Source organism: Charadrius vociferus, unplaced genomic scaffold, assembly GCF_000708025.1.
Source record: "Charadrius vociferus isolate BGI_N301 unplaced genomic scaffold, ASM70802v2 scaffold163, whole genome shotgun sequence".
Classification (NCBI taxonomy): Eukaryota; Metazoa; Chordata; class Aves; order Charadriiformes; family Charadriidae; genus Charadrius; species Charadrius vociferus.
The window spans coordinates 17,587,145-17,603,974 of NW_009648332.1; the positions used below are offsets into that span (position 1 = coordinate 17,587,145).

Sequence of the window (16,830 nt, forward strand, 5' to 3'; positions counted from 1 at the left end):
GGGGGGGAGGGGCCCGGGGGGTCGGGGAGCCCCCGGTGCTCTGGCAGGGGCTGGGCAGGCGGGGAGCCCCGGCGGCACCCGGGGGGCCTGGGGTGGCCTGTCCGCCGGAGCTGGCCCCGCAGTACGGGCAGGAAGGGCGGCGCCTGTGCCTTCCTTTAAGCCAAGGAAGATGGGCTAAATCCCCGCAGTAACACTGCCGTTGCATTATAAGTTTATTCTTTTAGGGTCTATTTAAGTGTTAAATCCTTGTCTCCATTCCGGTTAACCCACCTATCTCAAAATAGGTGTTTTATGAAACTCTGGTGTCCGACAGCAGCTTTTGTAAAACAGGAACACTGAATGCACGTGGAAGGGTTGTCTAAAACTTTTCTTTTATAACTAGGAAGAAAATGACAGAAAAAGAATTCCATGCCCTCTTGATCCAAAACAGTAAGTATACGTAAATGCTTTTCATATTCTTTGTCAGAGTTCACACGATAAATGCCATTACTTACTTTCCTTTCCATTTGGATTTTAGCACTGTATATGAAGACCAACTACAAAAGCATTTAAAAAAATGTAATTCAAGAGAGAAGCCAAAGCCAGTAAGTGCAGTGTAAATTCAGCACTATTTCCTCTCAAATTTAAGATTCCAAACAATACAGCTCAGCAGAGAATATATTGCGCTGACAGCAGCTGTGAACTGGAGGACAGCAGTCTTGGCAGGCATTGCAGTGAGGACAGCATGGAAGCTGAAATGGAATTTGACTTGCTGAAATGGAATTCACATTCCAGTCTCCCCACCTTCTGCATCCCCTTTCGCTGTGTTTCCATACAGCTTTTCAGCTCCCTTAGTGACAATTGAAAATGCTGAATACATTTTTCTCAAAAATGTTCTCTAAGAGCAGTCTCTCACAATGCTGTTCACTTTAGAGGCTTGGTGAGAGGTTGTCCTCGGAAAGCAAAACTAGCAGGGAGCCTCTTTGGCGTTTTCCTACCTCTGACAGCCTGCTGCCCTGGCCAGCCGCCTGCTCCAGCCAAGCTAGTGGTGAATGATGGAAAGCTAGCCTGACAGTTGCAGCCAGTGCTCAGGGAAAGGATAGGATGTATATCTCAACAGCTGTTTCAAGAACACAGAAGATGGCTTCTTTATTGTCTGCCTTATCAGGATTGCACCTTTAACGGTACCTGGGAAAGCTGAAAATGGTCTCTGGAATCAGTCTAGTAAGCATTGACAGCTTAACTCTTATCAACATGTTCAGTCTTGTCAAAATGTGTCAGAACAGTAATTTCTGCTGGGAATTCAGGATCAGACTATAGGGAAAAAAAATATTGGAATATTTTCTTTTACAGCGGATTCCTATTGCTATGTACCTCATGATAGAAACACTGAAGAATTTAGCTTGTTGCTTCCTGGTCATTAACAGAATCAGATTTCTTTTATTTTGATTTTTTTTTAAAGGTCTACTTTGTTCAAGATATTAATGCAGGTTTAAAAGATGTAGCAGAAATAACAGAAAAACAAGTGAGTACAGTTATTTGTTCTAAAGCTCAGTTGCAATTTATCTTGTGACTGAAGAACTAGTGAAAATAAAAACGTTTTGTATTTATGGGTGGTGCTATTTTTTTTCCTTTAAAAGGTACCTATCTCTTCTCTATCCAAAGAAGAGCTGGAGAATTTAATTATCAAGTTGAAAAAAGCAAGTAATGGTGAGCTTACTTAATACTGAAAATAAGATGTTTTAAATTGAATTTATTAAAAATGTCAATGTTATTTTTGTTGTTAGGTATCTGTGAAAACATGAGACATTTGGCACTAGAAACATCTGAAGTAATTATCATCAAGATGTAGGCAATCCTCCAATAGCTGAATTTTACTCATAAGAATAAACTAGATCGAGAGAATGATAAAACACTGATCTTTTGTTCATATAGCTAATTTCCCTTCCTTTTGTGTTTTTTGCTTCCCACTCAGGTATCACTACAGATAACAATACAGCGCTGTTCTAAACATACGATGATAGATTTACGCTCCCAACAGACTATTTTGTTAGTGCTACAAATTGAGCTCATGTCTGAATATTGTAATGTGGGTGTTAGAAAACAGAAACTCTTGAAAACTGGAAACCTATACTTAAAAGTTTTGCATTTGTGTGCAGGCCTGGAACTTCGCCTTAAGGAACAAATACTGTCCCACCAGGCTTTACAAGAAGCCTTAAATGACCCAAAGAATGGGGAATCCGCTTTCAAACACTTGAAACAACAGGTATGGGCACCGCTTTACTAATAGCGATGGATGTTTTTAAACATGTGGAATTCTGCTGCTGTAAATTCAACAACTGTGCATGCATGCTAGTTGCTTCATGTAGACATAACCTGATATGCTCTATAACTCTATGCTTTTCAAATAATAGCATATATATAACCTTTGTTATATTAAAAAAACCAAATTTTACTGGGATACTGAAATAAATTACAAATTGTGTGGTGGTCTTCTGAATTTTTACTTATATTTTCTTATTTTATGTTAACTCTTAACAAGTCTGAGCTACAAAAGGTAAAAAGTTGTATTTGCTAGTAAGTAAAAGGAATTTTCTTACTTTTTCTGTAAGAGCTGATCCTAGCTTTCCTGGTTGTATAGCAGATACATAAAAAGAATGGGAGAGCCTGAATTTACCTTCTGCCTTTTTCATGTATATGGAAGAGCAGGAATTTTAAGGGAGATGGATTGCATACCGTAGCAAAATAGAAAGTTTTGGGAAGAAGAATTTAAAAGTGAGAAATCTTTCCTGTACTTTCTTCCCATGGTCTGCTTTCCTTTCTTATGTGTTAAAAACACCTAACTCCAACACAGAGAGAAGGCTCTGTGGGCACTGATGCTTCACAGAAAATCCAATACAGTACCCATATTTTGGATGGCTACTTTGAGAATCAGTAGAGAAGACTATTATAATGTGTACCTGATCCCAAAAATCCATTCCAAAAACTTGGGGGTGGAGTTCTGTGAGCTGTGGAAGTTAGGCAGGGTGATGCTGACTAGCCAGAATTTACAATCCCTTTCCTTTGTACACACAAGATCTTTTCCCTAATGTCTCATGGAAAGGGAGACTTGAAAAAGTCTTCTGCAGTTTGGTGAAGCAATCACTTTTCTATCGGGCATTACAATACACAGTGTATATATTTGCTTGGTTTTTAAATAATCTTTTGATGTTTGTAGGCTTCTATTTTAGGTAACATGGAAAAATTACATTTACTTGGTCCAGGAAGATGTTTTGTTGAGTTTGGAGCTGGGCGAGGAAAGCTGTCTCATTGGGTTGATGTTGCCTTACAGAACGTGGAAAACGTTCAGTTTTTGCTTGTGGAAAGGGCAACTACAAGATTCAAGGTAAGAGAGAATATTGTCACATTATCAGAGTGTAATTTTGAAATTGTTGTCATTGGAGTTACTAGTATTTGCTTTTTATCTTCAAAAATAACATAAAGCCTTAAAATTTAAAAGTTTTGGAAGTGGGATTACTTACATTCCATACTTTGCCAATAGCAAATTAGAAAAAAAAAATCCTGGTGTATAATGTTGGAACTGTGCAGATGTTAACTTAAGATGAAAAAAGTCCAGCATTAATACCTCGAGCAAAATTATAATTTTTAGTGGCTAGCCCTACTTAATGATCTTGTTCTGTTCATGCAGGTGGATGGAAAACATAAAAGGAGAGATGCTGTATTTGAAAGGCTTCAAGTTGATATTCAGCATTTATGTTTAAGTAAGTTCCTTCTTGGCTTGCATAATTCTGAAATAAAGGCTTAATTTTAGATTTTGAGTACTGAAGTTCAAGTCAATTTGTATGTAGCATGCTTAAACGTACTTGGTTTTGAAGATTATTCTCAATGGTTGCTTGGATACATTAATGCTGTGTGTATATAAATGTATACACGTAAATGGAGATTTAAATTTTTCTGCTTTTTTACACTTAAAGGACATCATTATAGGTGAGAAATACCAAAGCAAAAACATTTTGAAGGTTTTTTAGAATCTGCAGGATTCTAAAACACCTTTGCATTGTTTGTTTTAGGTGTGCGGAGTGAAGCAAGTCATGCGTGTCATTGATATGCTAGTATAGCATTTGTGGGAACACCTGTCATCCGGAGATGCGTTAATGTCATATTTACATTTCATAGGTAGCATAGAAAGGCTGAAATAGTTAAACATGCTTCTCAACCACGGCATCAGATGCTCTTCATTTGTTTTAGAAAAAGAAACTTTCCTTTTAATAGCTTATAACTCTGTGTGCAGACCTCTATTTTCAGTAATGGTAAATATGTATTTTGGTTTTTAAGTGTGCTGAAATTATATTATCCAGAAACAATATTCCCCCAACTAAAATAATAGAGGTTCTGGGGTTGTTGTGGATTGTGTGTTTCTTTTCTTCCTTTTTTTTTTTTTTTTTTATTTTCCCTCCAGAGAAGGTACCTATTTTGGAGAAGAAAAAACTACCAGTGGTAGGAATTGGGAAGCATTTGTGTGGTGCTGCGACAGGTATGAATTATGTATGTGTTAACTGCAGAAAGTTAGGATGCTAAATCTTACAATCTGAATGGACTGATCTTCCAAACTGTCCTTTTAAGCTTTTCTTGCCCTCTAACCCTTTGTTGGTGAATGTAGCAATTATATTCTAAATAATTGTTGACTTCAGTGGAATAGTAAATGGATAATAGATGCAAGGCTGCTTTAGACCTAAGTAAAACCTTTCTTGGTTTTGAATAGAGTAGAACAAAGAATAGTGTGTGGTGGGTGGCATCGGTCATGTATTTGCAAACTGTTGAAAGTACTTTTTTTTTTTTTTTTTTTTTTTAACATCATCGCCTCTAGTCTGAAATATATTTCTTTCTAAATTTGTATTGGCTGTCTGAATGTCACAAGCAAACAAGTGAGAAGAGCGTGTTTCTCTTCAGATAGTTTTAAACTAGTACACTTTTTCTAATGTTGTATGTCTACTCAGTAGAGAAAGACATCTCAAATATGACACCCATATAGTTACTGTAACAAAGATGACACAGTTAAGCATTTAAGTAGTACAGGTACATATTAAATAGCTTATGTCCTAGATATCAAACTTTTGGAGCAAATACTCGCATGTTTTACAGGGAGGAGATCCTCATACAGTATGCCAGTTTGTTAACCAAAGTATTTCAGATGCACTTGTGTAGAACAAATATTCAAGAGGATAAGCCCTTAGTAGCGCCAGAGGTTTCATAATATTCATTTAGCATTTAGGATTTTCATGTTTTCAAAGCATGCTTGTAATTTTTAGTTATCCTTAAAATTGCTTTTTGGCTTAGTTTGTGATGTGTACTTTTATTCTTTGTGGGAAGTACATTCTCAACCATGATACAGCCTATATAAATAATGGCATGGTGTTCATCACTATTGTTTGGGTGGGGTATATCTGGTTTTTTTTTCCCAGATCTCGCTTTGAGATGCTTGGTTGAAAGTTACACAAGTTGGTGTGATGGAGAAAATGAAGAGCCTGCACCAAAACGCTCTAGGACTGATAAGACAGAGGTGGCTTCTAACAATTCTGCTGATAACGAAAGCAGCAAAGACGACTGTAAGCCTGTAGCTGGAATTGTTATTGCACTATGTTGCCATCATAAGTGTGACTGGACACATTATGTAGGCAGAGAATTCTTTAAATCAGTAGGACTTGGACCATTAGAATTTAATTATTTTCAGAGAATGAGTAGCTGGGCCACTTGTGGCATGCGAGAAACCACAACCAAAGCCTCTACAAGTCAAGAAAGTGAAGATCAAACTAACGACACAGAAGAACATGAGCAAACATTCAGCAAGACAGAGAGTGGTTCTGATACTTTACAAGGGTATGTAATTTTGTTTTTCCAAGCAAATGGACTCCTGCAGAAAAGCAAAATTATGTATAGCGGTATATGAAATTGTTTCCGGTCCTCAAAATGACTCATTTTACAGAAACGGTTTAGTTGCTAAATTTATAGAAATACTCTACTTCAAAAATACAATTTTCATGGACATATGTTTCAAAATATTTTAAGAGTCATGCTTGCCTGAATTGAAATGAACATACAGGGATCTCAATAGTTTTTCTAAGCTTAACTACGAATATCAACAAAACTGTTCTGCTGACAAATTGTTCGTTCTTTTCCTCCTTTTTATGAAACTAGGATACTTACTGTTGAAGAACGAAAGGAGGTAGGTTGCCTCTGTAAAAGGCTGATTGATCATGGACGGATTGAGTATTTACAACAACGAGGGTACAAGGCTGCACTACAGTATTATACAGAGTCTGCTGTGTCCTTGGAGAATGTCCTGTTGACAGCTGTCCCGAGTCCGTCTTTGATATCAGAGCCAACTACGTGACAGGAGATAAAAAAACCCTATAAAACTTACTTGGACTTTTTTAAAAAGCTAATTCATTGCTTACAAAAAAATCTGGTTTAGTCTTTCCTATACCCAGGAAAAGGTCTTATATTTCCCAGTTTCACTGGGAATTACAAATATGCAAACCAGTTCTCTTGAGTGGAAAAATAAAATCCCTAAGAATATTTAAAACCTGTTGTATGCCTCTTTACTAGGAAGATGTATACTTGATACTTTCTTCCATTCACAGTTACATTCTTCATTCATCAGCATTTATGACAGGAGAAGGATCAGAAGTACAACTTTCCAGATTTCCTGAAAGACAATGGGTTAAAATAAAATAAAGTATGTTAATTTCTCTTCATTTTGAAGTTCAGAATAGCTTTGTGTTTCCTCTTAAATTATATAAGTAGGCCTAGGTTTTCATCAGCCCCTGCTGCTAGGGGAATCTGTTAAGGAAGAAAACTTCCTTGTAAACTGTCATCTTGATATATTTTTGCTAATTTGATCATTGATTCATAAAATACTGATAAGAAAAAAGCTGGCTTAGCATTCTAAATCAAGAGCATTTCAGTCATTCATTTTTTAAGCCTTCCAATACATAGAATGAAGATCAGAGAGAACATTTTATATCTGCAGTGAAGTTCTCTCTGCAAGTAACAGCTGCCACCTGCACGTATGTTCAAAAGTGCTTATTTTCATCTCTTCCTGCAACCTTTGAGACTAGTTACAGCTTTTTTTTTTTTTTTTGATAGTGATTTAGAAATAGGATGGAATTGTGGGGGTGTTCTGTTTAGGTGACTGGATTTTCTGTTGGGAAACAGAAACAGGTTGAGAGAAACATCTGTTTATCAGGCATTGATACTTCATTGCTGAAAAATGTATATTGTGAATATAGGCATCTCTCCCTTACATCCTTCTTTGGCAGTCCCCATCTGGACAACATCCAAAAATAGGGAAAGCTTAGCTTCATGAGACAAACAGTGCTGGAACACCCACACTATATAAACTGATTAAATTGCAAATGTAAGAGAGTCATCAACTTCCATTTATCCATGCTGTAGGTAATTCAGGAACATTTATTCCAATGTTCCATGGTTCCAGTATGTTCCTACTAGAACATAGGCTGTTCATGAAAAGACATACTGTGCCATCTCCTGATAAAAGTGCCCCTGCCTTCAGTAAAAATCTGTTTACAGATTTTTGGAAAATGTTACTCATTTATCAAGAAGATAATTCATGTTCCGTTTGTATATGGATAAAAGAAAGCTACGATACAGTTTATCCTTCCCTTCCTCACTGTATTCCAGAGAGATTAGAATGAATAAAAAAGCCATACCTGTTCTCTTGAGTGACTCCTGGATGTACATGTGCATGAATTCAATGCCGAACATTTCCTGTTGCTCCTCCTCTTCTGTATTCTCACACGGAGGGAGCGTTATCTCTAACTCCAGTGGGTTGTCTCTGAAGTTGACAAACCTGATAGTTCACCAGAAAGGTTACTCTTGCAGTAGGTTTTGTCCAGAGATAACAACTCTCTTGAAACTGAATGAGGATTCCTCAAACGGTATTTTGAGAAAAATAAAATAAGTCTTTTCTACTAAACTCACCACTATATTAGTAGTATTAAGTAAACTAAGCTAAGAAGATGCCTTATAACAACAATAGCTGATTGTGGTGGGAGAAAACATTGCAGTCCTCGTCAACCTAACTGTTGGCTTCATTGAGCTTCCACAAAGAGTTGAGGGGATGAGAACAAGAGTGCAAATGCCTGCATCCTCCCAACTTTGTAAGGCAAGAGCCAGCCCTGTCTCCCTCTGTTCTTGGTCCATCCCTGGGCCTGTGCTTGTAAATATTTGTTTATAGAGATCCTGCTTCTTCCAAAACATCTGAGAACAGGAATTGTCTTACTGGGATAGACATGATTTATTTAGACTAGCATTCTTTCTCTAAAGTGGCCAGCATTCAGTAATTCAAATGAAAATGCAAGCAACAGGAAAGGTTCTGTCACAGTATGCCAAATAATAACTCCAATTATACCAATTAAAAAATTACATTAATTCTTTTATATTTTTTAAATTAAGTACAGGAGAGTTTCATCCATAGCCTTATACCTAATCCTTTTTGTTTAATTCTGAATGCTTGACTTTTCAGTGCCAAAGTCCTACTTTTGTCATTTTTATGCTTGTCACATATTTTTCCTCCTAGCTCTTGGCTTTAGAGAGTGATATAAAAGGCCAATTAGAAGTGGGCGTTTGGACCTTCCAGTAATGAGAAAATGTATTACAGTCTCCTTTTTCATTTGGGACCGTAACTATCATAGCTTACATTTTTTTTAAATGAGTTGTGCTACACAAAGTTTTCTTGACGAGATCCTCAACTGTTGTGAGTCTGTGTAATTACGCTGATTTATATGGTATTGTGTCCATCTGTACGACGGCGGATATGCCTTTTCTTTTCCACTTTCTTAGTATCACTCTATGATATACCACTCAAGGGAGGCTTTAAAATTTATCTTCTGGTATTTTTATTTATATTTCTGTTGCTTTTTCTTACCTCAGATTTGTCATGTCTTTCATACAAGCTGGAATATCGGTAAGTTTGTTGTTGCTAAGAACAAGTGTACTAAGATTTTTCATATTACCAATGGTTTCTGGTAAAGAGTTTATCTCATTCCTTTGGAGCCATAAAGTGTGGAGATTTTCCATTCTGTAAAATAGGTATTTGTGCAATCAATTAAGATTTAGAAAATTAATCTTATTAATCATTAATATAAAGTAATTGATTCATTTTTACAGCCACATAAAGGACTCTCATAAAGAATACAACAATTCTCAAAGGAAACTCCATATCCAAGATAATCACCTAACCTCTGGTCAAAAATGTCATTGGCAAGAGATATTTAACTGGATAGTTGATACTGAATTTATTGTTTATCGAATGGATTATTCCAGCTCATCCAAAATATCACATTAGGGCTGACAAATCTTAACTTTGCAGTGAGGTTAATGATAATCTTTTGAACTAGGATTTAATAATTACAATTTCAATGCAATGGAATTGAGACTACGATGTGAGCTTTGAGCTTTATTTACCTGTCAATTGCATCAGGAAGCTCTTGGAGTTTATTTCCCCCCATGTCTAACCATTCTAGATTTGGCATGTTGAGAAGAGCTGAAGGAATGGTAGTAAACTGGTTCATGCACAAATCTACGTGTGAAAGCTTCTTTAAATCACTGAGCTGAAAAGAAACGGAGATTCAATGCAAGTTTGGATAGCTATTCCACTACAGTAATGCTGTAATAACGTTGACTGGAAAAAAGAAACAATTTAAAAACATTACAACACACAGAATGGTTTCTGAGTTACGTTAGCTGATATTACCTAACAATTACAGTTCTTGCCTGGAAGGTAGGTAGGAAGGTTTGAAACTGACCAGGCAGAACTTCATCTGCCACCTGGTAGTCAGTGCTGAGAAGCTGAATGCCATGGCTACAATGCAGATATACCCCAAGCCTTGAGAAGAAAGGGAATTCTAAAGACACCACTGTCCTTAGTATTTCATACTGCATGCAATATGCCAATTTTCTTCAGTCAAGTATTTAGATTTTTATGGCTCAAATTGCACGGACTGTTTTAGAGTGAACCTAGACACCTTCCATGTTGTGAAGTCTACTATAATGGCAAGATGTTCTAACAATTAAACAGCATCATTCAGTATTGCAACACCTAAGTCCTTTGGTGAATTGTGCCTTCAGGTGCTTTTACAATGTTCAAGTGATGCAAAGATGTTTTATTGCAAATCTGGTCCAACTGTCTAAACACTGAATGCCACTCAAGTACATAGAACCGAAGCTTCGCAGTGTTCACATCACTGTAGTCTCAACAGGACAGAACTATGTATATGTTAACTTAAAAGCTATCGCTCTACATTACAACATGTAACCTGTATCCACGTAGATTTTGTAAATTCTGGATTCTGATTAATAGTGTATATTTTCATTTGAAGATTTGTTGTTAGGTATTACTGTTTGGCCTCACTCAATTTTGCAAGGCACTGGTTGCTATCAACTATTGCCACTACTGTTTCTTTAAATAAATTAAAACAAGTAAATATGGTTACACACTTGTCATCTCCGAGAGACTAATACTTAGCGATGCAGGTCTCTCTCCTGTTTAGGTCAGTCCAAATTAAAGTAGGCAAGCAGTTTTTATTCTGTATCTTAATTGCTTTCAACATCTCAGAACAACATTTGTTCAACTCTGTGTGTGTAGGCAGCTGTATAAATAACACAAACCCTTTTCACAGCTAGCAGCTCTGGTAAAGATGCTTACAGTTGTGTCCTGGCATATGGTATGAATTTGTATTCTCAACCATAAAAGGGAACTTCTTTGTGCTAAGGCATCAGATCCTCAGTGGGTAAATCAGCAAAGACCTAAACAAATTAACATTAAGTGTATCACTGTCCTATATGCACTGCCAAATCATTTATCTGGACAAAATAAATATTGGCTCCTTCAGCTATGCAGGTATATGTATGTCCTCACGTGGCTTCAGTTTGACTGGTCATATAAATATTATTCACATTTGTGTTTCTGTGGAGTAGTTGGGAAATCAGAATATCAAAGCAAATCTGAAAACACAGAGTGCAACATTTAATGATAACTGATTTTGGTTAAATTAAAAATACGCATTAAACAAAACAGTCTGTCAAAACCTGAGGAGGAAGATCACAGATAGTCCTGTTGACAGCCAGTTCCAATCTTTCCAGACTGACGCAGTTACTTATTTCCTTAGGGACAGACTTTATTCTATTGTAACTGAGAAGCAGCTCTTGGAGGCTACTCAGCTGGCCTGCAGAGAACACAAATGAGAAATGATACATGTTCAGGTTCATTCTATTTGTTTTGTATTATCCTTATACTGTTACACAAAGTGCTCCGTGTTCTCACTAAGAAAAAAAAAAAAAAAAAAAAAAAAAAAAAAAAAAGATTCACTGAAATTCAAATAGTAGGACTTAGGAGTCGTTAGTACAGAACCGCACTCTAGTTGAGAGCTATAAAAAAAAAAAAGAACAAAAAACAAATTCTAAAACCACTTATGAACATAGGCTACTCATGCTGTGGGCTCAGAACACAAAGCCTGTTTTTCAATATCCCTTTTCTAGCTGCATTCTGTTGCATAGTATCTGCTGTGCTTCCAAGCTTTTTTCTTGTGCGGAGCTTTCATAAAGATACGTCTCTTCCATCCAGCCATTTTTTTTTTAATTTATAGGCTATCAGTGGTTTTAAGATCTCTATCTCACTGTCAGATTTAAATCATCTGTTTTCTAACTACCCAAGAGGATTGATAGACAGGCAAAGTGCACAAAAATGACTTGTTTGTGTGAGATTAATTATCTTAGAAAAGCAGCTTAAAATAAAAGAAAGCACAGCTCACCAATTTCTTTAGGTACACTTTCAATTGAGTTCCGGGATAGATCCAGAACAACAAGATTGCGAAATCTTCCAATGAACTGAGGAATCTTCTGCAAACTAGTTCTATGAAGCTGCCATTCCTGGAGATGGGCTAGTTTCAATAAGCATGAAGGTAGTGTCTAAGACAAGAAATAGGAACCAGAAGAAATTTAGCTTAGTATACAACAAGAACACAGGCTTAGGTAGAAGTTTTATTTGAAACAGTAAAAGTCTTGTGATTAAAAAAAAAAAAAAAAGAAAAAAAATTCTCCTCCTTCTCAAGCTATACTGTAACACCCCAATATGAGTACCATCAATGTGGGTCATTCTGACCACAGATTTAACCTGCCCACTTTTTGCTCCCAGGATTTAGATATCTGCACTCCTGTCATTGCTTGAAAAGCCTCAGGCTTGCTTTCTTTGTTTCTTTTTTCTTTTTCTTTTTTTTTTTTAAACAAAACCAATATAACTGAGGATGAAACTGCTGTAAACAGCCCTTTGCATTTAAATGGTGATCTAAATTCTGTTTCCTATTCTGTTAAGAAAAACGGGGAGGAGCTGAGAGCAGAAGAGCTGAGGGACAGAAAAAATGACAATGTCTGTATGCTAAGAGTTTTGAATAAGAAACACTGGCGTGTGGACCACCAGAGTATTGCTGGATGTGGCTGTCACTCTAACTGGCCTCAACACGGTCTAATTCTCATCACTTCATAGGAAGTGGCATCTGCATTTCTATGTGGCTCAGAACATATTGTTAGCTTCCACTCTGTCATTGATTCTAGTTAGCTGCTTCCCCCCCTGCTTTAGAAACAAGAATAATAGAATTCTGGGAATCTACTGGCTCATTTTCACTCTTAGAAAGAGGAAGTAAACAACAGTAAGAAATATTTTCATGCACCTAAACACAGAGGGTTTTCACCTTGATACATTTCAGCAGTTCTGGTGTGTTAATATTAAATGAGGATTTACGTAATTAAACTCATGATTTGCAGTGTAAATAATTTCTAATGCAGAAAAGCCTTTGGGGCTATATTTTTGCAGAGTAATGCTTAATATTCAGGACTAAAAAAAAATCAGCTTGCTTTTACACTCCCAAGTGTGTCTCAACTCATTGTTAGCAAAGCACACGGGGAGCACTTCACAGATTAAAAATAGTACAACAGTGAGTGTAAAGTTGTAAATAGTATTTTTCTAATGCATCAGTCATTCAACCCAAGCAACATTTATTCCTATCAACACTACCTTCCATTCTTCTTCCTCTATCCTCAAAATTGCTCTTCCGTCTTCATGAATAACTTTTTCTTTGAGCTTTGCTAAAGCAGCTCTCTCCTCCCAGACAAGCAGTAGCCTACAAGGGAAAGATGATCAGTGGCACAACAATGAATACAGGCAATAATTACTATCCATTCTATTTTCTGGAACAAAGAGACAGTAGCTGGATGTCAAACAACGTTTATTATCTGTGGATGCTAATTACACTATCAGTCTGAGGGAAGACAAGCATATGAAGTAAGTTTGGCTGAAGTAATTTCCAGGAATTCCGTTTTACAGTTCTTCAAATTTACAGTCAGAAGGAAGACATAACTTCTTTCACTTGTCATCATGTTGCAGCAGGGCAACAGAATATAAAGTCATGTGGAATTACATTCCAAAGCCATTTTGAAGCAGTCTCCTAAAAAGAAAGCCTTCAGTTCCACCAAATGTAAGTGCAACCAAACATGATTCAATCAACATGAGCTGACAATGTGTGCTTGCAGCCCAGAAAGCCAACCGTGTCTTGGGGTGCATCAAAAGAAGCATGACCAGCAGGTCAGAGGAGGTGATTCTGCCCCTCTACTCTGATCTGGTGAGACCTCACCTAGAGTACTGCGTCCAGCTCTGGAGCCCCCAACATAGGAAGGACTGTTGGACGTGTTGGAGCGGGCCCAAAAAAGGCCACAAAGATGATTAGAGGCTTAGAGCACCTCTCCTATGAAGACAGGCTGAAAGAGTTGGGGTTGTTCAGCCTGCAGAAGACAAGACTCCGGGGAGACCTTATAGCAGCTTTCCAGTATCTGAAGGGGGCCTACAAGAAAGCTGAAGAGGGACTTTTTACAAGGGCATGCAGTGATAGGACAAGGGGGAATGGCTTCAGACTGGAAGAGGAGAGATTTAGAATAGATATTAGGAAGAAGTTTTTCACTCTGAGGGTGGTGAGGCACTGGAACAGGCTGCCCAGAGAAGTTGTGGAGGTTCCATCCCTGGAAGTGTTTAAGGCCAGGCTGGATGGGGCTTTGAGCAACCTGGTCTAGTGGGAGGTGTCCCTGCCCATGGCAGGGGGATTGCAACTAGATGATCTTTAAGGTCCCTTCCAGCCTAAACCATTCTACTCATTCAACCAACTCTACTCTATGAAGCAAGGTCAATCAGCTAGGAATTCTTTTAGCTTGATTTCCAAAGCGGGCTTAAACAAGAACTATGAAAATTAGGCTAATTTTCTTTCTTTCCGCTTGTATTTTCCATTAGTAACTTTTGAATTTGTTATTCCATTTCAAACACATCTGACAAATTAGGAAAAGTTCCAAAGACAGAATGCTAAATTTCTTCACACTTCATGAAGTTGCTGGCCAGACAGAAGACCAAGTGACCCAATTAATGCCTCCACTGAGAAGAAAGCATAACAAATTAAATCTCCACTGGTTAGAACATCCGCATAGGAGAGAATTTTGATATCTGAATTTAGGGGATTTAGTATGTGTGCTAATATTATTAACACAGAACAGAATTTTTGGTTTGACCTGACCACATTGCTAGATTCTAACTGGTGGGAATTTGTCTGGAGTAATAACTAAAGAAATAGACTCTGGATGAGTTTGAAAAGACCAATTACAGTCTTCTGAAACATAACGTATGGTTGAGCTTTTCACACACTTGAATATCTACAATTTACCTACCTTCCTGCAGACCTCTGTCTGAATTCCTTTTCTTTCTGCAATTCTTCATTTATTTTGTGTATTCTCACTTCCCAAAGTGTCTTCACAGCAGTGAATGTTCCAACACAAACTGCAGTTTCAGTCATGATCCTTACATGTTCGGATTCAGTCACAGGAATCTGACTGTGAATTTCAGGCTCAATACATCAACGCCTGTATCAGCTACCAGATGGGGACAGTGACGTGAAAACTAAAATACTGCAATACCCACTTGATTATATTATTAAATTTATTTAATGTATAGAACCAACAGAATTTTACCAACTGCTTTCTCTTTATAAAAACAGATAATTGCATCTAGTTAAATTTTCTTATAATAAGAAATAGTGTTCTTGCAATCTGTCTGCATTCTTAGTGAACAACTGCTTCTCTCAGTTCCTGCCAATGGTAGGCTGAGTACTGACCATAATTACTAAATGCAGGTATGAGCATTCATTCCCTTCCCAGGAAGAAATTAAGCTGTTACCTGCAATGTAAGGCAGTTAAATCCTGGTAGCTGCATCCTGGCAGCTACCTGGTATAAATACATGAAAGTAAAGGAGGTTACACTTTGGAGAAACTGAACTGTTGCTGGAAATAAATTAGTATACTTTATTTGCATTCATTTTCTTCATAGTTTAACTCATTATAATATCTTTTATAGTTAGCAATGCATTACATTTAAGAAAAGGCTTTTAAAATTCTTCAGATCTCTCTTTGAATCTTCTTGTAGCCCTGCTGAGTGTCAGGATCCACATTTAAAAAAAAAAAAAAAAATCAGCCTAAAGTTTTGAAGTTCCTTAGTGAGATAATTAATACATATTTTCCTGAAGAGCAGCAAAGTAAGACACTCAGTCATCTTAATCAGTGCATCCCTCTAAAAAGCATTCTTATTGCTGTTATTGTAGCCATTTGGGGAAGGTTTTTTTTTGAAATAAACTGCAGCCAAGATACTGATATTCAGATAAGCTTGAAGGGCTAAACTTCATGCCAACAGCAGAGTCCTCTGAACACTGATAATCTGAGTGCTCCCTTTCAAACTTTTTACTAATACTTGCAGGGACAAATAAGAAAAACTCCTTACACATCCATTCAAATTAAAAAAGTAAGGATAACTTTCTTCCAAACAAGCAGATAGATAACATCAAAAGTGGAATTTCAGGTCTTTTCATACATATATTTCCCCACAATAATTGCTGCAGATCTGTCCTTTAGAGCAATCTTTTCTATCATATTAATGCCACTATAATTTTATGCAGCATGGATAAGCCACAGTTGCAATCATTCTATGTTTACCAGTCTTTTGCTAACATAGTTATTTGTAAAGCCTCATTATACTGAAATCACTTAATTAAAAATGTACAGGCAAATAATAAGAAATGTAAATTGTCAATATTTAAAGACACCATAGAAATCAAATTATAATGTTTGAATAAAGAAGAATCTGGTCCCATATGTTAATATTAATGATTCGTAACTGTTCTCTGTTTGTTAAGGAAAAATGGCAGGATTTGACAGGTGACAAATGGCAACCAGTGCGGCACAATGCAGTCTGGCATTTGGGTTCCTAAAGAGGGATTGAATTTTTGCCTGTAAAGAGAGGATTGTATCCTCTGTCCCTCCCCTACATAATTGTGATCACATTTACTAGTTTGAAGGATTAACTTCTCTTTCAGTGGTCCTCGCAGTAATTATATTTCCCATTCCTCATCCCAATATGCAACGGTAATGGCTAAGACATTCCATGAGTTTCTTTGCTCTGATTAGTGATAACAACTTAAATTGCATTATTTTTCAGGATTAAACTTTGACTGAGATTACGTGATTTACCCCATCTATCATTTCTTGGTTTGGGACATTCTTTTGAACTATAAGCCTTTTTAGGTAGAAAACTAGAAATCTTTTTGTATAAATTGTGCAGAAAAGAGACATTTGGTAATACTTGTACTACTAAAACCAGTATCAGACTATACAGTCGAAACAATACTTACCTTTAGTAAAGCTTACAAGTCTCTTTTGCTGTGGAAAGTATATTATTTGATAAATAATACT

General features: G+C 36.9%; 2 protein-coding genes across 2 annotated transcripts in view; one reads left to right on the forward strand and one right to left on the reverse strand.

Moving 5' to 3' along the window:
• Positions 1-6,370, forward strand: part of TRMT13 (tRNA methyltransferase 13 homolog (S. cerevisiae)) — a 7,218-nt gene extending 848 nt beyond the window's left edge. Inside the window, exons 2-11 of the mRNA XM_009884911.1 lie at positions 387-429; positions 518-584; positions 1,442-1,504; positions 1,620-1,689; positions 2,139-2,245; positions 3,197-3,364; positions 3,668-3,740; positions 4,439-4,513; positions 5,442-5,856; positions 6,175-6,370. Coding sequence (XP_009883213.1) covers positions 387-429; positions 518-584; positions 1,442-1,504; positions 1,620-1,689; positions 2,139-2,245; positions 3,197-3,364; positions 3,668-3,740; positions 4,439-4,513; positions 5,442-5,856; positions 6,175-6,370 — 1,277 coding nt within the window. The remainder of the gene's footprint in view (positions 1-386; positions 430-517; positions 585-1,441; positions 1,505-1,619; positions 1,690-2,138; positions 2,246-3,196; positions 3,365-3,667; positions 3,741-4,438; positions 4,514-5,441; positions 5,857-6,174) is intronic.
• A 259-nt stretch (positions 6,371-6,629) lies between these two features.
• On the reverse strand, positions 6,630-14,885 carry LRRC39 (leucine rich repeat containing 39). The gene is made up of 8 exons (XM_009884770.1): positions 14,761-14,885; positions 13,070-13,175; positions 11,811-11,967; positions 11,089-11,225; positions 9,466-9,611; positions 8,927-9,079; positions 7,710-7,849; positions 6,630-6,685 (listed from the first exon to the last, which is right to left on the reverse strand). Exons 1-8 carry the CDS (start codon positions 14,883-14,885, stop codon positions 6,630-6,632), a joined length of 1,020 nt encoding a protein of 339 aa, XP_009883072.1.
• Positions 14,886-16,830: the final 1,945 nt, after the last annotated feature.